At 42.6% G+C, this 25467-nt stretch overlaps 1 protein-coding gene across 1 annotated transcript; it reads left to right on the top strand.

Annotated features, from left to right (window-relative positions):
- lats2 (large tumor suppressor kinase 2) lies at window positions 1-25455 on the top strand. Its single transcript, XM_030757602.1, has 10 exons — window positions 1-185; window positions 4929-5094; window positions 5249-5637; window positions 15490-15622; window positions 15784-17384; window positions 18142-18369; window positions 18569-18923; window positions 19332-19514; window positions 20201-20307; window positions 21069-25455. The coding sequence occupies exons 3-10, from the start codon at window positions 5278-5280 to the stop codon at window positions 21624-21626; spliced, it is 3525 nt and encodes a 1174-aa protein (XP_030613462.1). The 5' UTR covers window positions 1-185; window positions 4929-5094; window positions 5249-5277; the 3' UTR covers window positions 21627-25455.
- Window positions 25456-25467: the final 12 nt, after the last annotated feature.

Below are 25467 nucleotides of genomic sequence, written 5' to 3'. Positions count from 1 at the left end.
TGTGCTGAAGCTCTTATCCTGCCTGGAGTCTGGGGAGAAAATGGAGGCTCATTTCATCATATTTACCCGCTGAGCTTCCTCCGCTGGATACGCGCTCAACAGCCGAGAAGCGGACATAAAGAAAGTTCCCGTTTGACGGAATTTATTCTCTATTATTGAGTTATTCTTGCCACTTCTATCACATGGTAAGTTGAGAGTTACTTTTTTTGGGAGGGGAGTGGTGGTGTGACTTATTTCCACGACTTGTTGCTGAGCAAAACGTTCCGTTATGGGTGTGTTATAAAGCGAGGGTTTTAGAAAACGGAATGGGGTTTTGTCACCCTGGAAGTTTGAGCCTCTTTGGGGTTTACAGGACTACCTCCATTTTCCTTCCCCCCCCTGCATTGGAATGTGTTGCTGCTGCTCAGCCCCCAACTCAAGCCTGGGATGTTGTTGAGAAGGCCCCAGCGCTTTAAAACAGGGGTTTCCAAACGTTTATGCTCACAGACCCTAAGGCAAAAACTATACTGATACAACTGTGTGATAGTTTTAAAAGCTTTGGTGTAAATGGGTGAAGCCAGTTGAAGAGATTAGTCTATTTTTATATGTCATTTCCTTGGAGAAATTGCACTGCTTTTTATTTGGGCAGCCTAGCTTGGAGACCTCTACTAGAGCCCCTCTGAGGACCACTAACAGTAACAGAGGCTGTGCTGTGGATGCTCTCTCAGGGCAACCTGCATTCATTTCAGTATTTTAAACTGAAAAAGATTTCACAGTTGGTAGAATGAATAAATACAGTTTATAACAGGCTAAAATCACCTAAATCTGATGGGGAAAAAGTTGAGTTATTTGATATGAATCTGCTGTTTTCACTTTACTCAGAATCTGCATACTTTGGCACTGATGCAACTATGTTTCATTCAGGTGTGCCACAGTGCTACACACACATACACACACACACACGCTGTGTTTGAGATACTTTTGTTGTTGGGATTTGATTAGTTCAACAGTGACAGCAGACCTGGGTAATGCAAACCAAGTCATGCACGTCAGAGGTCTCTGTCAAGGAGGAACCACTGAGATGCAAACAGATGCTTGGTGATGCTGGTGATGATGGTGTCAGCAGAGTGGATAGTAGAAGTATGCAGGCAGTGTTATTACAGTGTTTATTGTTAACCTGTATTATTACTACCATATTTGATTTTAAAGGGACAATTCACCCCCACTCTACCCATATCTCATTTGTTGGCTGGCTACACCAGCTTAGCTTTGCCCACTAGGAAGTTGCACTCTTTCCTCCTCCTGCTTCGTAATTTCCCAACACCACAGAGACATTACCGTCCACATTCTCTCACATCTGTCACACAGGTTAGATATGATCTTATTAACATTAGCCTGCCAGCTGCTCGTACTGCTCAGTATTTTGTGTGGTCCAGGATTGCAGAACACATTCATTCCCATTATAGCATCACAGTGGGCAGTTATTGTCTTTTGTGAGACCAAAAAAAAATAAAATAAAAATGGTAGTATAGTGTGGCAAAGGGAGGAGATGTGATTTTGAGCAATAGTGTGCTATGATTAGAGACATGCCCATGAAGACATAACCTGAAACGTGCATTTAAATGTGTCATATAAGCCATTAAAAGTCAAATATCTAGTAGGGAAAAGTTATATTACCAAAAAGTGTTTTTGGGTTTGGTTTGTTTTTTTCACCTTTGATATCTGTGTGGCCGGTTTTGTTGAAGTCATTAGAGGATATTCGAGGAAGTGCACGTTAAAGTGATCCACATTGGCTCTCACTTGGTGATAAATCTGTGTCACAGGTTCTTTCACTATTTTTCTTCAGTGCCTGTTGTTGTAGCATAAAGTAGGAGTAAGTTTTAGAGTTGGATGTGCTGATTTGAAAACCACTGTTGGTCTTTCTACCCCCCCCCCCCCCCCAGTAGAATTTTTTTATTTTTATATATTTTTTTAGGTTGTCTCATGATGCTCCCCTCCCCCTTCCTCACAGTTATAGACAGATACTGTCCATGTAGTTTGTGTTTTGGGTTATTTTGGTCAGCGTACTGCCCCATGATTGTGCTGTGGTATTTTACTTGTAGTTACTTGTGGAATGGAATGCTCATTGCTTGGACACGGCGCCTGAAGCATCACAGGAATGGAGGCAAGAGATCCCAGAGATGGGGCAACATTTATGGAGCTTGGCCCCATGTTACCCCACAACCCAGCAGACTAAAAAGAAAAAGCATGTTTTTGTCTATGCAAAGTTTAATCTGTACAAACAGTGAGGGCTGTGTCCTCTTTAAAATGGCCCAAAGGGATGGAGACTGCTAGGAAGGAGGAGGAGGAGGAGATTGAGGATGCAGTTCAAGCGCCTTCTTCTGCAGCTGCTTGGTAGTAGCTCTGAGTGATATGAGGTTACCATAATATTGTTTCTAACATATTTTTTAATATCTAAATATAGAATATCGCAGCATGGAGTTGATTGCCGCTGTTTGGCATTACATAAGACCAAAAACTGGAATTGTAAATTTTAGTTTTGATGCATTTTCTCTTCAAGGTATTCATTGTGTACCTCCACACAGACACATGGGAGTCTCTGGGAGTCTGTAGAATGACTCCAGCGTTTTCCAACTTTGCTCTAACACCACGTTACTCAAGAGCCGAACCAATTTATCAGGGAATCAGAGCTGTAGCACGTTTTAAAAGGTTTATTGTGACAATTATAAATTGTCTTATTTCATCCAAAAATTAGATCTGAAAAGTGAATTAATGCATACATCTTCAAGCTTTATTTGGTGTCTGCAAACACTTTCTCTAGATTTAGCTCATCTGAAGCTGCTTTAAAAGGTCTCGAGTAGTCATTTGGCATTGCCAGCTATAGTGAGCACAGAGACAAAGGTGTGATCCTGTTATCCCTGAGACAGATGTCTTTGAGGAGGAAAAAATTTGACCGATGCTCAGCTGACTGCTTTTAGACAAAAAATACAACGTTTTAGGGAGTTTAAAAAAAAAAAAAAAGTGAAATATTGAAATACTGGCTCAAATTTTAGACATAAATGTTTTTTTTTTTAATTTTGTTTTGTTTTTAGAATTTGAAGTAGTTATGTGGCTAACCTAATATTCACATTTTGAAAGCCACCAAACAAGCAGCTTCTCTTGTGATGTAATATTGTTACGAGCACATAATAACTCACAAACACCGACACATTCTGCACAGTGACCATGACTGTAATAATATGATGACCCGCTCATCTCCTTGGTCTGTGGGGGCAGAAATAATCGCTGGTGTTGATCGGACTATTGCAGAAAGTCTTATTTTTTTTCTTTCTTCAATCCATCATGCTGCACGTTATATAATGAAAGGTATTTGGTAAAACGTAAGCATGTGGTGAGCCAGACTCATCCCTCCTTCATACATATAGACAGGGAGGTTATCTGCAGCTTCTCTTTATGTCTGCATAGATCAATCACAGAAAATGTTCTGATAGATGAAATAATAACTTTATTTAGGCATCAAGGAAAATTACCCCTAAGTAATTTCCATTTGTCAGGATAATTGTCAGGTGTAATTCTTTACTACACTACCAGCCAAGCAGAGTTTTTGAAATAGAACCAGATCAATTGAAAGCTGATTGCTTCACAGAATATTTGGAATTGCAGACATGAGTTTCAAACCACAGCCATGTCACAGCCTGCCAGAAGAGGATTGTATCTAGCAGTTTTTTCAGTGCTGGTGAGATTGGTATCTGGAGACCTGGCATTACCTGCCAGCCGCATGGAAATCTTCTCTTAAACTATTGGAATCCTGTGAGCTGCTCAGTTAGACAGGAAGCCCAGCTGCCTGTCAGCTTCAGGGTCTCCTCTGCAGAGGTACTGATATGCCAGATAAGGCGAGACTTTATTTAAGTGGAACCCAAAGAAAAGAGAGAGACAAACACAGCAATGAGCGATGTTATCCTCAGTCATTGGGGATGTCCTGTAACTTTTAACTGTTTGATTTGATATATAAACTGTTAACTCAGCTGATTTAGGAGCAATGTTGCATATATTGACGAGGGTCAGACATAAATATAATGATCATGTAATATAATACTGCCATAGGGCCACAGGCATCAGATCTACTGTGTCATTGAAAGGTTCACTGGACTGTAGGGATGGGCGATTAGATGAAAAGTTTGAAAATTGTTGTCATTGCAGCCTGTTAGTTCTTATTCCCAATTTTTTTGTTTGTAATTTTTAACATAAGTGCTCATGGCAGGGGAAAAAAAACAGAGAGACATTTACACGCTCCACTCGTCACTGTGTCACCACCAGATTTGTTTCACTTTGGGTCCTCACATGAAGCTCCGGACAGAAATGTGTGCACTTTGTCCAGATGTCGTCTGCACTGGCAGAGTAACCCTGCTGTGAAGCATGTTCTTCTAGATAAGGCTGTCAGATGGTGTCATATGTCTGATCACAGGGGAGCATCACAGGCAGTGGGGGCTGATGCAGGGAGGGCCGCAGATTTGGGTGACCCCATGCTGGGGCTCAGTGCTCTCAGACGGGTGTTTACCGACGACCACGTACCAGAGGTATGCATTGTCAGGGGCTGAATTGTGCAACCACAGCTATGCACTGATGGGATGCTTTTTTTTGGGGGGGGGGGGGGGGGGGGGGGGCGCAGGTGGTATTTTTTGACCTCTAGCATTCCTGGATTATGCATAAAGTATGCAGCAGTGCTTACGCAGGACTGATACTGAATTTGGTCCCAAAAAGTCTGACTGGTTGCATGTGGTTTTTGAATATCACCTTTTTTTTTTTTTTTTACTTTTGTGATGGCACATATACTTTAAGATGTGACCTGCCTTGTACTGTGTGTGCTTTGATTTTAGAAAATTAAGGTCAAACTGAATACTACGCAGAAGCCCAGTGTTCATGCACTAACTCCGTTCCTTCCCCCACAGGCGCAGATTGGCATCATCATCATTTGGCTCCACGATGCCCTCGTGACCAGTTGCATTTCCTGGAATAAGCTGGAACCTGAGCCTTGAAAATCGCACCATGTAATTCCTGTAGTATTCCTGCCTCGCCTTCATCCACCGCAGCAGGAGCAGGAATCAGAAATACAAAGTGAGACGCAAACAAATTAGGGACATAAATCTGCACCTCCGATATGTGCTCCTGGAGGCTTTTTATCTATTTAGGTCAGCAAGTTTGAAAGGAATCTTTTGGAGGGGTGTGTGTGTGTGTGTGTGTGTGTGTGTGTGTGTGTTTCCCTTTTTAGAGTAGGTCCCTGCCCTGGGCACTGAGGCCATGAGGCCCAAGACTTTCCCCGCAGCCCCGTATGTGGGAAACACACGGCAGAGGCTTCAAGAGATCAAGGAGGGCCTGAAGCAGCCAGCCAAGCTGGTGAGCCAGGCTTTACATGGAGGTAGCTCCAGGAACGAGGGAGGCAAAGGGGCAGATTGCAAGGGCGGGAAAGACACAACCAGCCGACAGCAGCAGCTCAGACCCCCGCAGAAGTTCAACAACTACCAGAACGCCCTGCGGGAAATCCGCAAGTCCCTCAAACCCTTTGAGTCGGGCTCAACCTCTGGGTCAGGACACCCAGCAGGTGCCGGGGAGGTGAACCGGCAGATGCTGCAGGAGCTGGTGAACGCCGGTTGTGACAAGGTGAGTCAGAGGGAGGGCGGGAGTTTCCTACGGCTTGTCATGGGAATGAAAGGGTGATTTTCTTTGCTCTGTTTATACCAAGTTACCAAACTGTCTGCTTTAAGGTGATAATAAGTTAGCAGAATTCAGCTGGATTGGCTGCAAAATAAAGCTGCTTTTTTTTTTTTTTTTTATTAAACAAATCTCAATCATTATTAAATAAATATTCAGACAGTCTTTTCAAGACCAAACTTATTGGTTGTATAAATGTGCAAAATTTCTGAAACAATCACAAGACTCCCTCAAAGAGAGAGATGAATATGTTAATAATTAGTGTCTCAGTGTTGCTTGGTTTCTGAACTGCCACTTCCCTTCAAAGCCACTTTTTTCCTCTCAGTTAGGAATTTTTAAAGAAAGCTTTCAGGTGTGCTTTGTGCTCTTAGATGCAATACAAGCCTCCTTTAGCCAAGTCTATAGTGCTTCAGTTACGTAACACTGAGCCGAATGTTGAAATACCAGGTGGATTTCCCAAATGGGCTGTTTGGCGTTCACGCCTTCTGTCCCGCTTAAGGAATGCAAGTATTCCATCAAACATCAGGTCTGGATGAGGAGGGAGCGTATTTCCGTGGGAGAGTCCAGCTCACACTTTCCAACTGCTGAAATCGTTCCATAAAGCGTTATATTTTTCTGACACACGTTCAGCTTAGGTTTTAAAGGTTGTTTTGGGGAGGGTGAGATGAGGAGGGGCTTTGGGGGACTTCCCCAAATTTTTAAATTACAGCATATCATCACAAAATCCAGCGAGTCCAGTTAAGATTTGGTACATGTGTGGTTAAAAAGTTTGAGGATGAGCCCTGTGATGGAGCACGGTATGTAAAGAATGCGCCGCTCAAGCCCATACACAACATGTGTTTATGAGGCTGCCCCATGCAGCCAAATCGATCTGAGCTTATCACAGCCAAACATCCGCTGTATGTCAGGTATTCACTGATAGCAAGACCTTTGCTCTGTATTTTGTTTGTGTGTGTGAGTTAAAGTGGGCACAATAATTAATTTGACAGATTTTTTTTTTTTTTAGTGTATTGTGATAATTGTTATAGTTTAAGGTTGCACATTTAGCAAACCCCTCTTAACCTACATATCAGCTGATATTTTTTGTTACCTGAGGATTTGGCTTCTGGTTTCAAGAAACCGAACACCAGCTTTGTTTAATTGTCTTGAAATATTCATGTGGTTTCATAGTTTTTAGTAACACATTGGATGTTTTGGCTGAGGACAGGAGACAGTTGGTGCTTTCTGAATCCAGAATTATTGGATTCCTGGATGCTAGTTGAAAACTGTTAGGCTGTTAGGCTTATTTTCCTTCCTTCACACAAAAGACTAAAAATGATGATGATTAGAACATCCTGGGTCCTGACTAGAGCATTTCCTGAAGCTGTTCACCTCTTAACACACTGCACTGAGCTGCACATTTAACCTGATGCCCTTTATCTTCTGGATCGTTTGAGGTTACTGCTAACTCCATACGTAATTCACATGCCAATTCTTGATGTCCTGAAAACATGACATTGACTGTGTGTTTGTGTCTCAAATCTAAACATTTTTGTATAGTAAGAGATCTGAGGCACTACTAAAATAGCTATTAGCCCACAAGGCTACAGTGGTCTATAGAGAAAAGCCCACTCCAGAGTCCATGATGTTTGTGGAAGCCCTGTAAAATGAGCAAGTCAGGTTTTAGGTTTCTTGGTTGGTTGCCCAACAGGATGGCAGGAATGCTTTGGATATTTGGATTGGCAAGTATGTTCTAAACTACAGACCTGGGGGAAATGTTCGTTAACCCTTTAACACTCCTGGATTTTTTTTGGCAAATGTTTTTGGGCCCAGATATGGGTTCTAGTATTGTTAAAGGTTTAAGGTGATATGGCACTTGAACTGAGTACATTTACTCAAGCAGAACTGTGAGCTGAGATGATGTTATATTCTGCTCAACTACATTCAAGTACACCCACATTAAAGATTGGCCCAGTGATGGGGATCCTTTGCCACATTTCGTGGTTCTATAGCAGTTCTAACAAGAGAAGACCCTCCTGTTGAAATGGGTATTTCAAGAGCACCAACCAGCCCACCAGAACATAAGGACCACATAAATGGGGTAAAGCACAAAGATTTAGGCACTATAGGGAAAGAAACCCTTTCAGGTCTGACTCTGAGCTTATGTAGTTGCTAATGTTTTGGAAGGAACTGTTAAATTTTCTCAAGTAAAGTTGAACCCCACACCTTACCTTGGTATGGTAGCAAGCTTTTACCAGGATGTTATTTCAAAATATTCAAAATCTGAAATTCTTTGAGTGTCTTAGCTTTCATTTATCTTGAAAACAATGAAGTCTACAGGATTAGTCATTCAGCTGGAACACAAGCTTTCAAAAGGCTCAAATTATGAAGTAACTATTAGCCATGTATGTAAACCATCAGCGTCACACTTTGGTTGCTTCAAGCCTGAATCAGTTTTTTTTTTTTTTTAAACTATGAACATGAACATATATGAATCTCTTTTCATAGCAGAAAACAGTAACTTTGGACACTATCACAAAAAACCCCTGTCAGGCTGCTGCAGTCCTGCCTAGTTGACCTCCATTGCTGCCGCCATTTTGCTGGACCAGAGCAGCGTGGGCCCAGTCAGTGCAAACAGGAAGTGAACATTCAATGGCAGCAGGGTGGAACAGTTCCTTCTGCTGCAGTCAAGTCACCACCCAACATGTCGCCTCTCCTGCTCTTCCTCTGTCTCCCGTCTGTCTGTCAGACACCATTTCTGTACATTTCTGTGGGTTTTTTTCTATTCAGAAACCTGTTTATTTGTTAATGTTTAACGAACAGCCAGTGAATGATTAAGGTATTGAAGTAAAATCAGTAATGCTATACCTCTGAAGATGTTGGTAACTTGAGCTTCGGAGATTAGTTTGGACTCAAATAATTTCACATTGAGAACACTTGCTACTAAAATAAATCCCACAGTGTGACAGTCAGTATGGATAAGAGCATTTGATTTGATTTGAGTCCCCTGACACTGTTAACCATCCTCGAATATTAAGCAGTGACAGGTTCTGAGTGAGCGGCTGCTTTGCGCCACTTAATCCTAAGTTGAACCAGATATTGCTGCAGATATTGCCCGACTGACTGCCCTCATTCACGTGGTGTGTGGATGAATTCAAGGAAGTAAGGCAGTCAGTCTTTCTGCCTTCAGTCCACTCTGAATCTTATTAGACAACATATCTGGTAAAACTGACCCTATAAAGCTTTTTTTAATTTACTTTTCTCTGATATTGTTTTGCTGAAGGGAAAAGAGCATGCTTTGAATGGACAACACTGATTTCAGTTGTCTGAACAGCCTAACGGAGGAGAAAGTTCAGCACGCTGTGGCAGGAAAAGTAGCTAAGCTAAGCTCTTGCTTCCAATTTTTTGCATCCTCTCCCAACCCCACTTCTCCTGCTTTCTTTGTCCATTTTTTTCCAGCCCAACTCTTATAATCTATGCTTATCTTCCTCCTCTTCATCTCTCTACTTTTTCAGCGACACATTACAACGCTATGCAGCTCGTTACATAATAATATTTTTTTTTTTAATGGGCGGAAATGTTTTGGAGGGGGATCGAGGGTGGGGGAGGAATGCAAGGCATTGAGATGAAATGGAATGAAAGGAAGTAAAAAAAAAGGGGGGGGTGCATTCTTCAGTTTTTGTTTTTCTTCTCTTAACTTCTAGGCCATCTTCACAGGCCTCCTGCTGTATATGCAGGGGAAACTGTGGCTGGGAATCCGCTAAGCATATTACCGTGTGAGCAAACATACACGATCGTGTTTATGTAACGATGAGGCCAGCGGAACGTGACTTGGATGCAGCGTGTGTCTCGTGTTCACAGTTTGTATGTTGGCATAGAGGACAAGGCTTTCCTTAGCTAGCAGTGATTGTAAGAAAGGCGTCACTCCGCTTAAACATTGTGGTGCATTTGTTGTGTCTGCTGAGGAGCTTTTTTTTTTTTTTTTTTTTTTTTTTTAAAAAGCATGATAGAACAGGACAGTTTATCACAGCACTCGATGTAGAAATGAGGCACGGACGCCTCTCTCTGCGTGTCCCATCTGCACTGCACTCCTAAACATCCCCCATATGGCTTAGATTTGAAGGATCTTGCGCTGGAATGTGTCTCAGAATTGGGTTAAAATGATAATTAAACTCCCCCAAATCACCATAGTGCAAAGAAAAACAGCGTTTGTTTGTGCTTGTTTTGTCAGTCTGTCACAGCAGGTTGTGTGTCTGCATAGAGTTTGTAGGCTGGTGATTATGTGTTTGGATAACTCAGCGGCCTGCGGCCCACAACCATTATGACAGGGGTGCAAATGTGGCCTGGATATTTTCAACTGAGAGAGCGAAAGGCAGCGAGATGGGAGAGAGCCCATCCAGACTGCAAATAGCTTGAATTCCTGCTTCCTGAGCTGAGGAATGTGAGCAACGAACATCTGTCACCATGACAGCCAGGGTCACCAGGCCCGCCTCCGCCCAACACACACACACACACGCACACACGCATGTGTGATCGTGCATGATTAAACAGAGGAAGAGGAAAAAAAGCAGCGTACTGCTGTGCTGACGGGTCAGTATATCTCAGTTTCTCTGCGTCAGAGCTGTTTAATGTCAGTTGAGGTTTGATCCAATATTTTAGGCTTTTTTACAAAAACTGTGTGATGTGATTCAAAAGCTAAAATTTTAGAGAAAAGGAGATGACTGTGGAGAAGGAAATGCCTTTAATGGGTTTCACCATTCATCACTGAATGCTCCTTTAATTCTGTTCATATTGTATTGAACAATGAGTATGATCAGCATGTAGCAAGGATTGGTTGGTCTGACTGAAACCGCAGGCTCATTGAATCATTGATGCAAAATAGACTTAATTTTTTATTCAGTATGACCCCAAACTGAGTGAGCGAGCCCATAAACTCAGCAGGAAGGTGTGTACAGAGGTCAAGACAGACAGCTGTTTTCCCATACACCACTATAGGGATGGAAGTCTTGTTTGCAACCATAGTTATCGCCATCTGGTGGCCTTTAGATAGAATGCAGGTTTAAGGCACTTATGCATTGGCAAAGACTGATCTATTTGGCACATTTTGTGTGTGTAACTAAGTGAAACACTATGGATATCTTCAGACTGGAGAGACAGTCTGATCATATGCATCATTATTCCACTTCTTTTTTTTTTTTTTTTTTTTTTAAAAATGGCATATCATAACTTTGATTTCTTGGGCATTTGGAATTGGGAATTAAGAATTGAGCTCTTTTCAATCTTAAAAAGGATTAAATGCTAAACAAACAAACAAAAAAAAACTGGAAATCATATGTTTATTAACTGTTGTCATTTGAGCAAAGCCGAATTTTAAAGAAGCAGCCCGACATGAGGAAAGCACACAGACTGAAGCGAGAAGGATAAAAAGTGACATTACTGGGCGGCTATGGCAGCCAGCACTCTCTACTGGCTACGCAGGAATGTAACACACACACACACCAATGTTTATACTCTGTTTCCTGTGCGTGTGTCTGTGTGGTCAGTCTTAGGCTAATGTTATATGCTTGCAAAGGGAGGAGGCAAAAAAAGGAGGTTTGTGCACGTTGCATCCACGAGTGTATTTATACTCACATATACAGAGATGAATGCTGTCCACAAACACACAATACAGAGGGCAAAGAAAGTGTGTGGCCTTGGCATTTCCTGGCTTTCAAAGATGACTCTGCCCACAGTTGCTGCATGCTCCCATTTTTGTCATTTAGTGTGTTTGATTTAGTTTCCTCCTGACAAATACAGGCTGCCCGTCTGTCTGAGAAACCACAGAAAATGGTTGCAAAATGGCTCCTTGGGGATCAAACTTTTCTCATCTGCTCATCTCCTTCCTCTATTAGGATGAAGCCATTTTTGTTCCTTCTGTTGTTAGATTACAAGCTTTTCCTTTGTGTTATGTTAAAGTAAAATGCCTCTAATGTTCCCTTTGCAGTATTTTGTATCAATCATTTGTATGGCATGTTTCAAACACAGACACCATTCAGAGGACTTTACATAAGATATATGTTTTGAGTAATATTAAGAATTAAATGGTGAAATAAAATCACTTCAAATAGTGTTGTGTCTCGTGGGCCCCGGGGCTGTGGTTGCCCAGATTGAGGAGCCCCTTAACAGATACTGATAAATATAGAAAAGTTAAATACAAATAATACAATAAATAATTTTTTTCAGTGTGTTTTCAGTTCAGTACGTAGTTGCACTAAATGTACTAAAGCGCACCAGAGAAAGTATATGAGTTATTAGTGGTGACTCGTAATTAGCTAAAGGCTTAAGACTAATTAAAATGATAAGTTGTCATGACATTATAGTTAATATATCCAAATACAAGTTTTACATCTATAGCACACTCTTTTGGTTAAGTACTTTAGCGTTGTGTAATTTGCCTTTAATATCAGGGGTAAAAGGCATAAGGCTGATTTGCTGTTCCTGTGTGTGGCCAGCAGGGGCGCCTGAGCGTCTCTGCCCCTGACTGAGACGTCTGAGTTGAAATGTCTGCGCTCTGAGGTGTCATTTTGAGGGGAATTTCCTCATCTAGGTGTGGGTTGCTCTCTCAGAGAGATTCTCTGTGATTTTTTTTTTTTTACTTCCTCCTGCTCTGGTGTTCCAGATGTTTGCATGTTTACAGTTGTGAAAACAATGTTAAGTTTGTGAAGATAAATTGTGATCCTCCTCATCCTCTTGTTGGCCCCATCACACCATCCAAAGGAATTTAATTCAGAAACGTGGCATTGGTTTCTTTAAAATAATTTGCCGCTTTTAAGGTGCAGAGGATTTGTGCTTTCAAACTCAAGCCCTGCTCAGGGTTAGCAGATTAAACAAATAAGATAATAACTGCATAATGGGCAACCTCTGACTGAAAATGCAGTGAATTACAGTAACAGAAATCATGGTTAACAAGCTGTGTGTGTGTGTGTGTGTGTGTGTGTGTGTGTGTGTGTGTGTGTGTGTGTGTGTGCACATTTAATGACTGTAGATTGCATCACCTTAGAGTAATTTCTTTACTTCTAAATGGAGTTTTATGGTATTTTGTCTGTATGAAAGATTAAAACCTGACTGTTTACATATGCAGGTCTTACAATAGAAAGCTATTGCAAGAAAGGTCAGTACACCTTTATGACACTCAAATGTTTTTTCTTTTTCAGTACTCTTGTGAGGGTCCGTCCTCCTGGCTTTGGCATTGAACCTACATTTCTTTTGAGATAACTCTTTGTCTTTGCTGGAGGGGTGTCTTACTTACTCTGTTTATAATACTCCAGGTATATTATAAACACTGAACATTAGGTTCAGGTCAGGTCAGTTTCCTTTCTTTTTTTTTCTTCTTCTTTAGTCTTGTGGGACTTTGGGAGTGTCCTTTGGATCATTATCATGTTGGATCATTTTGCCAGGCTGCTGGCCAGCATTCTGGTACATCCTCAGCCATCTGTAAATATTTACAGATGTAAAACACTGTCAGGACCACTCCCAATATTCATCAGGGGTTTTTTTGTTTGCTTTTTTTTGTTCTTTAAGTAACTTTAATCTTGCAGTTTTGTCACGGTAACAGAAACTCTTGATATTCATTGATAAGCCCTGTGCTAAGTCTGCATCATGTTTCCATCTGTTTCAAGGAACTAGACTGTGCAAATGCTGTCTGTGACATCACTGACAAACCCTGGGATTGGCTGATTAGTGAAGGTCTGGCTTGTTCCATCCTTCCTAACTACTTCTGCAAGTGATCTTTAGATTATCTGTCCAATGGACCAGTGAGCTTGTGCCATGGCAAGGTGTTCATCTGTCTGTCAGTTTGTAGTTCACAAGAATTGCTGCTCCCACTACAGTCAAAATTTAATCAAACCTACACACAGTGATCACTTAATGTGTCTTAAACCAAATTGTCCCCAAGGTCAAGATCATATGTCATTTTATGTGCAATAACCTGTGAAATGTGATGGATTATGGGCCAGATGAGGTACGATATTGATGTTCGGGTCAGTTGGTTACAATCCATCATTTTCCATCCTTAAAGCCTCACACTCAGGTGTTTTGTTTTTTTTTCAGTCTCCTTTGGTGCCCAAAGGGCAAAAATCGAGACAGTTCAGGTCATTCTGCAGCTGCCTTCGTGCATTAAAGCGAATTGTCAATCGCACATGTGCATGGTTTTCTTTCACTAATTACACATTCTGTCCAAAATGGCAGTGATCACAGGCGTATCTGGTTTTACTGCATTAGGTTTCTGCTTTGCTTTTTCAGTAATTTTGATTGAAGAAACACCCTGTGCCAACTCAGCCATAATACAGATATGGAGAGGCGATGCAGTTTTAAATCACTGTGAGTTCCTGTTAAGATTTTCATCTTAATCATGTTAAGATTTCTTGGTTTTAGCTGAGAGCTGTTTTTAAAAAGTTCCGCTTTGATGGAGTACAAGAACCAAAAGAATGATTGGCATTGTTTAATCAAAGGCCACAAACTGGAGAAGAATTGTCTGCTTGTTCCCTCCTCCACATTTTTGCTGCAGTGTCTCAATCATAAATTACACAGCAACTGATGAATAGAAAATGCCAAAGTGGTTAACCAACATTTTTCACATAGGTGACCTACATACCGTTGGCTTTTATAGTGACCCACCTGTTAGAGCGCACGTCTCCAAGCCTGGGATTTAGTCTTTGCGCCCCACCTGCAAGGAAGGGAGACAAGCCAGGGAAAAAGAGCAGATTTACATGAAGGAGGAGAATGAAGATGCAGAAATGGCTCTTCAAGAGAAATCAATCCATTTTTTTAATATCAAAAACAACTAAATATTGCGTGTTATTGTTTCTTAGTCTGTGTTTTAACATGTATTTACCACAATTTTCTAAAATAATGGCAACTGCAGATTAAGATGACATACATATGTCAGTCTCAACCAAGTTTTGTTCTTATACCACACAGAAATAAACCAAACCTGGGGTAGGAAGAACAAAATCCAAAATGTAAAATATGATTTATGGTTTGGGAAATAGCGGTAAGTTATGTAACTGGTTTTAAATGAAGCTGAAACGTACATGAACTGTATTAGAGGGATTTCTTACTGCTCATTTCCAGTGAAGCTGGTCTGTCGGTGCCTCTGAGGCACACACAGGACCACACCCTGCTGCAGTGCTTTAAACTATGAATCATTCACATGAAATAATTTCACCCAATACAAGTGATCATGTGGTGGAAAGATAAATACTTGAGTTCAAAGAGTTTTCTTTGACAAAAGCTGCATATATATATTCACTAATAGGCTTTTTGATTGTTGGTGTGTGTGTGTGTGTGTGTGTGTGTGTGTGTGTGTGTGTGTTTGTGTTTGTGTGTGTGTGTGTGTGTGTGTGTGTGTGTGTGTGTGTGTGTGTGTGTATTTCACTGCAAAATAGAAAAACCAGTAACTAATTTTTAACTGGCCTTTCTAGCCTCCTGCTGTTTTTGCATGTTGTTGTGCCTGGCAGAGGAAGTCACTGGTATGTGACCCCAAGTGACCCTCTGTGTGTGTGTGTGTGTGTGTGTGTGTGTGTGTGTGTGTGTGTGTGTGTGTGTGTGTGTGTGTGTGTGTTTTTAAGGTTGGACATTTGGATGTAAGCCTGTTTTACGTTTTGTGTAACTGATTTCAGATACCTACAGTAACGCACTTTAAATCTATATTTTTTTAAGATTCAAAATCTGGCATTGAATGCATGCCCAGATTTTAGTTATACTTATGTATTACTTCATCAAACTGTAAAATAAGGTATTGAAGTCTCAACATCTCCTTTTGTGCATGTGGCTGCTTCACAGGAGATGGCGATACGGGCGCTGAAGCAGACGGGCAGCAGGAACATCGAAGCAGCCTTAGAGTACATCAGCAAGATGAGTTACCTCGACCCTCGGAACGAGCTCATCGTTCGTGTCATCAAGCAAACTTCACCAGGTACAAATACAACCTCAAGTCATCAAGTTGACTTGGCTAGTAGGTTTCAGTTTCTCCTTACTACATGTATTTAAGTGATAGTGTAAGCAACAAAAAGCTGAATAAATTTTGCCTATTATAGCTTAATATGTTCAGTGATTCATTATTCCTTCACCTTATAGGAAAAGCTGGAATGCCAAATGCAATGGACCACCGGCCCGTGTTGGAGGCTTCAGATGAGGCAGGTGCCATGCCTCAGTATCATCAGCTGGGGGCTCCTATATATGAGGGGACAGCAGGTTATGGCCATGAGGGTGAGATGCCAAGACCATACATGAATGCTCCCTCCGTTATAAACTACATGATGCCACCATCTAGTGCAACACAGGGCCCTGCAATGGGAAACCCAATGGGTCGACCTCCCAGTATGGGCACCTATCCACCTGTCATGGCCACCCAGAGCAACCCAGGCAGCACTATGTATCCTCCTGGGGCACAGCAGAAGGGCTACCCTGGCAGTATGGAGCAGCATGGGCCCATGATGAGCTACAATGTCCCTGGCCAGCCTTTGCAGCTCCAGCCACAGCCACCAGGTGGCCCTGTCCCAGGCCCACCCTATGACTACAGCCATGCCAGAACACACATGATGGAGCCTGCAGGCTATGGAGTGAAGAGGACCCCCTCCTTCCAGAACAAGTTGCCACCACACCCCATGTCACCTACAGATAATTATGTCAACATGCAGGGGAAAGGAGGCATGGGTCAGAATGGGCCAGGAGGAGGAGGTGGAGGCTACCCTGCTAACCTGTACCTTCCCCCTCACTCTCACCCACGACAGGCCAGCCCCACCTCCCACCAAGTCCACATGATGTCCCGTTCCCCAGGTGCTGTGGCAGCCATGGGCCCTGACTTCTCAGATCTGCCCCAGGGGTTGATGACACCTTCCAGGGCAAGCCTCAACTTGGACCTCTATGAGCACCACTGGGCAGGGCCGCCAGCCCCTGAAGGGACCCCTCAGGCCAGGCAACCACAGCCCCAGGGCCCATTCAGAGGTGAAGTGCGTGTCCCCAGCAGAACTAACTCCTTCAACAGTCGCTCTGCAGGTCCAAATTCTGTCCGGCCGGCGATGGCTGCACCCCCTACTAATGGGAAACAGGAGCCTTCCTTGGGCCCCCCTAATACCATCACAGCTGTAACATCCCCACCCATCCAACAGCCTGTCAAGAGTATCCGTGTAATGAGGCCAGAACCAAAGACAGCTGTAGGACCATGTCACCCTGGTTGGATGACTGCTCAGGCCCAAGATGCATCAGAACCTCTGCCCTACATGCCAGAAGAAACCTACTCAATTGAGCCTGCTCAGGAGCCACGTTGTCCACCACCACCCTACCCCAAAAACCTCCTAATGTCTGGGGCAGCTGGTGATACAGGGGCCCTGGAAGGAGCTGGAGGAGTGTGTGGAGCTCAGGATCTCAACAACTCCACTGCCAGAAACACTCACAGTGGCAGCGGAGGGAGTGGAAAGGCTGAGGACAGCCAGCCAGTGAAAGAGAAGACAAAGATGGGGAAGGGAGAAAAAACAGTGAAAGACAAGAAGCAGATCCAGACATCTCCTGTTCCTGTGAGGAAGAATGGACAAGATGAAGAAAAGAGGGAGTCGCGCATCAAAAGCTACTCGCCTTTCGCCTTTAAGTTCTACATGGAGCAGCACATAGAGAATGTGATGAAGACCTACCACCAGAAACTCAACCGCAGGCTTCAGCTGGAACAGGAGATGTCCAAGGTACAAAAAAAAAACATGCTGCATTTTTCATTTGAATAAATCTATCCAAGCTTAGAGGTCATGCTTTTCAGTGCCGCGTATTCACATCCCGCACTGCATCAGAGAAGTCAAATCTATAAAGTGTATAATAGAAGCAAATAATTTACTGTGAAGATTAGCCTGTCTTTAACAAGCTCTGAGTATCATAGCGTATTTAAAGAAAGCTAGACTGATGGCTAAAACTTATTTTTAATAATTCCATCAATCCGTGTGGTTTGGAAAATGCTCAGGATTAGGGTTGAAGAAATTTATACTTAATGCTTAAAAAATAACTAGTAAAGCTCTCAGATCTTTAGCTGAGAACTATAATGGGCACAGAAGTGACACACAGGAGCTCGTCGTGCCAAGAATTCTCCCTCCAGACTTTATTGTAGACAGTAAGATCTTTGTCTTGGAATGACTTTGCATTTGTGTTTGATGTGCTTGTCCTGAATCAGAACTTTGGCCTCTGCCTTTTTTTTTCTCTTTAGTGTGACTGAAAGGAATTTTTAGAGTAGAAAAAAAAAACACCACAGCCAGACCCAGACAGTTAAGTCATATAATGAGTTAAATAAACAAAAACTGAGTTCAGCTCATGCCACATTCCTTGGTCATTATGAATCAGTGTTGACAAATCCCATCTTTAAACTCTTTCTAAGGCTGCTTTTGAAAAGGTTGTGTAGACGCTATGTCTTCCCTTTACCATCCCTCTTCAACCTCTCTTCTCCTTCCTGCCCAGGCTGGCCTTTCCGAAGTGGAACAAGAGCAAATGAGGAAGATGCTGTACCAGAAAGAGTCCAACTATAACAGGCTACGCCGCGCTAAAATGGACAAGTCTATGTTTGTCAAAATCAAGACGTTGGGCATAGGTGCTTTTGGTGAAGTATGTCTTACGCGTAAAGTTGACACCAATGCACTTTATGCCATGAAAACACTGCGCAAGAAAGATGTTCTCAACCGCAACCAGGTGAATTGATGCATTTTTGTTCATGTACTGCCTGTTTAAGTTTTGAGTTCTGGCCTGTGCATTTCCGCCAGTTTTTCCATGTTTGTACAGTAGTGGTTCAAACACAAATGAGGCAGATCACATTTGTGCCTTTGTGGAGGTTACTGATCATGATAAGATGTTATGCAACATACGCTAACTCGGTATTATCTTCATGCAGGTGGCTCATGTGAAGGCAGAGCGGGATATTCTGGCAGAAGCAGACAACGAGTGGGTGGTGCGTCTCTACTACTCCTTCCAAGACCGTGACAGCCTTTACTTCGTCATGGACTACATCCCCGGAGGAGACATGATGAGCCTGCTCATCCGAATGGGGGTCTTCCCTGAACCTCTGGCACGCTTCTACGTGGCGGAGCTGACACTAGCCATTGAGAGTGTACACAAGATGGGCTTCATCCACCGAGACATCAAGCCAGACAACATCCTCATTGACCAGGACGGACACATCAAGCTGACAGACTTTGGTTTGTGCACAGGCTTCCGCTGGACGCACAACTCCAAGTACTACCAGAAAGGTGGGACAGTTTGGTTTAGCGCTGTTCATACTGTAGGACCAGAATATCTAAACATACAGACACGCATACATACTCCCATGACAATAGTGCAGTTTCAAAGAGACTCTGGGTGGGTTTAGTGGGTTGATGTTTGCGACGTGCAACATTTAGAACTATTGTACACGTCATGCTCATTGATTTCTAATAGAGATAGTTCAGGCTCTGAATGTATTTTCTTAAAAATTATGCTCAGGCAAACTTAAATGAACATGCAGTTGCATTCAGACTTTGCAGGTACCAAGTTTGAGCAGTTTTCTGTGGCTAATCAGAGTGTTGGCATTTGTTCAGGTTGTTACCTGTGACTTTCACCAGGCAATGCAGGATTGTGTCCTTCTCTTTGTCATTTTTCTTCTCGCTTTCTGTCTTCAGGGAGCCACATCAGACAAGACAGCATGGAACCCAGTGACTTCTGGGATGATGTATCCAACTGCCGGTGCGGCGACCGGCTGATGACACTGGAGCAACGCGCCAACCGGCAGCACCAGCGCTGCTTGGCGCACTCCCTGGTGGGGACGCCAAACTACATCGCTCCCGAGGTGCTGCTGCGCAAAGGTGTGTGAAAATGAGAAGGATAATTACTGCAGAGTGCCTGATGACTGACAAAGGGTGCTCACCTGTTGTGATAAGTGAGAACCCCATACAGTACAAAACTGCTCTTTCTTTGCATGTGCCACTTAATTTCAGAGTTGTATGCAGTGTTATTTATTTATTATGGAATTTCAAAGTAAAGAGAACAAAGTTAATTTCCTTTTGTTTTAAGACTTTTGTTGCAAAATTTCCCTTCTTGATTGAAATGAGGATGAGACAACTCAAAAAAAATGTAAGTCAAGAAGGGAAATTTTGTAACAAAAGTCTTGTGTAACTATTTTTTTTTTTACCTTAGTTTAACAAACCTTTGCATGTGGAGTGGAGTCTGTAATACATTTTTTTGTACTGTAATATCTTTGTAGTTACCACCCTAAGCATTACTGTAATGAGTAAGTGCTGTTTAAGTGCAGACAATAGAGGGATGAACACAGCGGACACTGTAGCCTTAGTGTTGTGCTACAGTTAAGAAAATGTTGGACCTTTGTACAAAACATCAGAGTGAATCATCACTGTCAGTTACTGTTACTAGTCAGCATTTTAACCTCAGTTATTTGATAAATACTCTAACACAGAGCCAATACAATAGAAAATTGAAAGAAAATAATAGAAAGCACTTAAGACAATTAACCTGATGTGTGTTTCGTGTGCAGGTTACACACAGCTGTGCGACTGGTGGAGTGTGGGAGTGATCCTGTTTGAGATGCTGGTGGGGCAGCCGCCTTTCCTTGCCCCCACGCCCACTGAGACTCAGATTAAGGTCAGCGAAGAAGAACGAAATCCCTGCTGTTGTTTAGAATTTTAATCAGTGGCTTAATGAAAGTCAGTTTGGTGTGACTGGATCAGTTCAGCTGCAGAAGACCCGGCCAGTTAAACAGTGCCAGATTATATTTGCCTTCCTTTAGACATCATATTAGCAGCTCTTCATCAAAGCTCTGCAGTGTTTCCTCCTTTCGTTCAGTTTTCGTGGCTGGGTAAGAGCGATGAAATCAGGTGGCTCCAAAAAGTGACACGGAAACAAAGAAAAGCGAGTGAAAATGCAGTCGAAACGGTGAACAGGACAGTCTGTGAACAGCAGAGAAAAAGAGAGAGAATCTGTCGAATCACACTCAACTCAGGTTACAGCAGTTCAAACCAGGCCTCTAAAATTGCATCCAGTAAATGAGCAGTTCTTGAGTCTGTTGGAGACAGACCTGCTACAGGTATACAGCTGTACACAATAATGTGGCTGTAAACAGTTTCACTGTGACTCTACTCTATAGCTTTTTCGGGAACGCTCTGCTGTGTGACTTAAGCTTTTATACTTGCGATTATATTGTGGAAAACAATAAATACTCCAGAAGAGGAGCTGAGTGGACTTTGTGGAGGTGTTACTCAAATCCTGTTTTCAGTATAAAAAATAGCTTATGGCTAAAGTCAGAGCTGTTGGTGTGAAACCATCCAATTATCTAAGTATTTATACCTGAGCTGGATCATATATTATTGTTTTAACTTTGTGTATTGTGTCTCTCACCCCTGCAGGTCATTAACTGGGAGAGCACGCTGCAGGTGCCCGCCCAGGTCAAACTGAGCCCAGAGGCTGTGGATATCATCGGCCGTCTGTGCTGCTCCGCGGAGGATCGCCTGGGTGCCAATGGCGCTGGCGAGATTAAGGCTCACCCCTTCTTCTCCCAGGTGGACTTCTCTAGCAATCTGCGGCAGCAGCTGGCCCCCTACCGGCCCAAGATCGCCCACCCAATGGACACATCCAACTTTGATCCAGTGGAGGAGGAGGTTGGACCCGGTGCGTGGAGTGACAGCGGGGACAGCACCCGGGCCTTGGACGCTCTCTGCTCACCTCATGGGAAACACCCAGAGCACGCTTTCTATGAGTTTACCTTCCGCAGGTTCTTTGACGATAATGGCTGCCCCTTCCGCTACCCTAAACCACTTGAGACCAGTGAGGTGTCACCAGGCATCCATGGAGCGGCCAGAATGGGCCCAGAAGAGGAGGGAGAGCAAGAAGAGGAAGAGGACGAAGAGGAAGATGAAGAGGAGGAGGGAGAGCAAGGGGAGGGGTGTGAGCCTGTGTATGTCTAGAGCTGCATGCTGACAGGCTTCCTGTACGGCTTGTGTGTCTTACCGGCCCTCATCATTCAGCTCACGACCCTCCCACCTATCACTTCTCTCCTCCTGTGTATGTTTGGGTGTAGAGGTGTGCATGCTACCCAGGCGTGTCTCTGTGATTGTCAAACTGCAGGAGCAGGGTAGGTGAACACTGCCCCCTTGTGGAATGTGTATACAGAACAGCCCCTGATCTGGGACCAAGAAACAATGTTGCGTGTGTGATTACCTGCATCGGGTGAAGCGTAGGTGGTTAGGAGAGCAGGACTCAGACACTGTACAGGTCGAAAGGAGATTCCGGTTCTTCCAGCGGCCTCTTGTCCCATTCCTTCCACCTTTGGTCTTACGGACAATTAAAACACCACCACGATGACCTTCAGACACAGGATCTACTTCCTGTTCTACCTGAGCTGCTTTACACTCAGATATTTGACACAGCAATGTGAAGAGTGGAACCAGTTTACTTGTCGATTATGCCTCTTTTCACAGCTGCTGCAAAATAAGCTACAAAGACACGCGCATACGCACACACACACACACGCACATGCACATATTCATTACAGCTCAGTCGCGTAAGGATGCTGGATTTCAGGTTGATTTCAGTGTCCATGTTGAGGTTTCAAGAAGTTGGCTCAAACTAGGTGGACAAAGAAATTCTTCCAGAGTCCTTTGACACACTCGCCCACAGAGAAATAGTTGCATTCTTGTGGCGTGAGAGAAAATGTGTCCTTTTTGCAGCATTTAGTTTTCACAATCTTATATATCCACACCTGCCTCATTTTGTACCAACATCAGCTCAGTGTAATGTTTTGGAGCCTGATCCTTCTTACTTCTCAGAGGTGGTTGTTACAGATATTCTTGTGTTGGTAAAAATGCTTCCAAAGAGTGAATCTCTGTCCTAACTTAGCTCTAAATAAACTTTCACATACATAGTCTCTGTATTGAGCTTGATTGTAAAAATCAAGCCAGATTTAGTTTGCAGTAAATTCTTCTCATGAGCTCGATCAAATGAAAGAAGGTCTTGTATTGAAATCTTACTACCTGTTCACTGATGGACGCCACAAAGCACAATTCAAGAAACCCCCCAGATCTACACCAGCCTGAATCTGTTGGGTCAGACGAGGCTTAGTTACTTGGGTTGGACTGAATCAAAGCTCCAAATATGCACGCACGCACACACACACACACACACACAAACGCACACGTATTCACTAAGATGCACACTTGTACAGCTATTTTGCAAAGATCAGTCCTGCAGTTGCGTTGTAACTTAACCAGTCTCCTGTCATCTGGAGGAAGTCATGGAAACAAAGCAACATGTCCTTCCAACAGCCAAACATGTGATAGTATGACTATGTGCAATACAAAAAAAAAAATACATTATATATAGTTTTCTAAACACTTACTATCCTTTAAAAGTTTAGTTCTGAAATGTACAAATATATTGGTTTATCTAAATATATATTCTCCTTTCAGTTACAACATGCTGCTTATAATTGTGGTTAATATTATTTACATTATTATTATAATTGTTATTACACGTGTTTCTTTTGTTGTGGCTAAAGAAGTGTCGACTTAAGTGTGTTTGGGGTTTGAAAAGAATGAGCTGTGTGCCTTTCTAACTGAATGTCAGAGTGCATGACGTCACTCGGCGATGGGGAAAGATGACCACGGCGGTGTGGATGAGGATGGTGATGAGTGTTGCAGAACAGTTGGAGGTAGGCTCTCCTCCCACTCCCCTGCAGCCAGGCTGGCCCTGAATGTAGAGGAGGGGGGGTAAAGGCTTCTGTTTCAGACAGAGATGGATTAGAGTTAGGGAGTAAAGTTGGCTTCAGGAAATTTGGAAAAAAAAAAAGAATATGAATATGAATAGCTTTCTCTATTTACAACTTCAACAAAGAGTTAGTGTTTGGTACATTTTCTTTTATTTATCCAAAATGACCACAAGTTCAAGTGTTTGTTTAACTCTGTATTTTACTACAGAACAGTGCCATGCTGTGTGTTGGAGCTCTGCTGCTCATCAGATGATGCTATCAGCCACTCCGTTCTTGCTTACAGACAATCAGCCAACAATTAATGCTCTCTGTTTTTGTCGAGCTGAACTGTTCGGTGAATTAATACCAAACTCTGCAGTATTCTAAATTTCTCTCAGTGACCGGGGATGCTGAAGAGGGTCACGGCTTTCGCGTGACGCTCCGATGCATAACCGGCACAAAGATGGCAAATGTGTGGATAAGATTTGTCACAGATGATTTTTTGTTGTTGTTGTTTTGCTTGACAATGTTTTGATTTTTTTTCCCATTTCCTGTAAATGTGCCTTTTCTAACATGAGCAGCACAATTTAAAAATACTGCCTTATTACCTTCATATTTTTCACAGACGTCTTTGAGCTGTTGTTATTCTTGACTGGGGGGAAGGTAGCAGAGCATGCTGCGTTTCACATTGTTGCTGGCTGTGTTTACACATGACAGTCATTCAGTTTGTAAAGAGTAGAATCAGATAAGGCAGAAGTTGAGGGAAAGTGGGCAGACCAGTAAATTACCCCTTATGGAATAGATGATTTTATTGCAATATCTTTTGCTGTGAATCAGTCTTTAACCATTATTGTACAAAAGCATCTGAAAAGGACAATTATAAAGCTATTTACAATATCACAGTTATTGTTTCTGAAAGTGACTTTCCTCTTCATAGGGCTTTTCCCTGTGGAAGCACTATTCAGATAGCTATTTTTTTCCAGATGGTTATTTTTTTTGTAACTATGTTTCTGGTTATGCATTGTTTTAGGAAAGGGAAACAGGGTTTTCACCACTGTAAAATGTTACATCTCAGGTCTTGTTTACACTTCGGAAGCTGCTTGTTTTTTGTTTGTTTGTTTTTTGTTTTTTTTTCTCTTCCGGGACCGAAGTGGATCGTTCAAAGTTAACATTTCACATCAGATTTACAGTTTTCTTGCATGGTTCAAGACATATTTGTTGCAGTTTCATTTTAGCTGTTTGCTATGAATGCGTCCAGTGGTGGTTTAAGCGAGATTGAAACCAGTATTGTGTGTGTGTGCGCGTGTGTGTGTGTAAACACAGCCAGCGTTTTGTCTGTGAGCTGATAAAAACTGCACTCCTCTACAGAGTAACAGCAAAATCCATCACAGATGATGCTCCTTGCTCAGGAGGCTCTGTCACGCCCCCCCCCCCCCCCCCCACCACCATTCATTATTTTTCTTTTAGATGGTCCAGATATCTGCCAAGATATCCTTCAACTTCTCTAACCTCTCATTGGCTGCATTGCCAAGACACACTGACCAGGATGGACTGCTCCTTTTAAAAAGAAAAAAAAAAAAAGCTTTATAATGACAGCCATGGCTCTCAGCAGAGTGTGTGAGTGCCACAAAGTGTGTGAGGTGTTTCTTGGATATGTTTTGTTTTCTGTTTTTAAAGTTTGAGAGTAGTGACTGACAATCTTTGCCTGGCTTCATGTCCTCTAATCTGATTTCCTCTCGAGACTTACTCATGTATCCTTTACATTTTGTATTTTTACTCTACAAAGTCTTTGCTTGTCTTTAATGTGTGATGCAATTCTGTTACTCTTGAATTTATATTTATACAGATATACATATTTTTTGTATCTTTTCTCCTTTTTTCCCCTCAAGTTCCCTTGTGCTAATGTTAAAACATGTCTACACAGTATTATAGATGATGTAATTTGGACAGCGCTCTCTTTTTTTACATTTATGTATCAACTGAGAATTTGTAAATGCTTTCACTGTCCTTGTGTGTAAAATGTATGTATAAATTAAATTAACCAGCTTGGACTCCAGTGAACT

This window comes from Archocentrus centrarchus, chromosome 21 (genome assembly GCF_007364275.1).
Source record: "Archocentrus centrarchus isolate MPI-CPG fArcCen1 chromosome 21, fArcCen1, whole genome shotgun sequence".
In the NCBI taxonomy this organism is placed as follows: Eukaryota; Metazoa; Chordata; class Actinopteri; order Cichliformes; family Cichlidae; genus Archocentrus; species Archocentrus centrarchus.
Note: the sequence above shows the minus strand (reverse complement) of the source record. Positions and strands in the feature narration are given on the sequence as shown.

Coding starts and splice junctions, on each gene's coding strand:
- lats2 (XM_030757602.1), top strand. CDS start 5,278: ATGAGGCCCAAGACTTTCCCCGCAGCCCCGTATGTGGGAAACACACGG. Junction 5,638..15,489: donor TGAACGCCGGTTGTGACAAG/GTGAGTCAGAGG, acceptor GCTGCTTCACAG/GAGATGGCGATACGGGCGCT. Junction 18,370..18,568: donor ATGTTCTCAACCGCAACCAG/GTGAATTGATGC, acceptor ATCTTCATGCAG/GTGGCTCATGTGAAGGCAGA.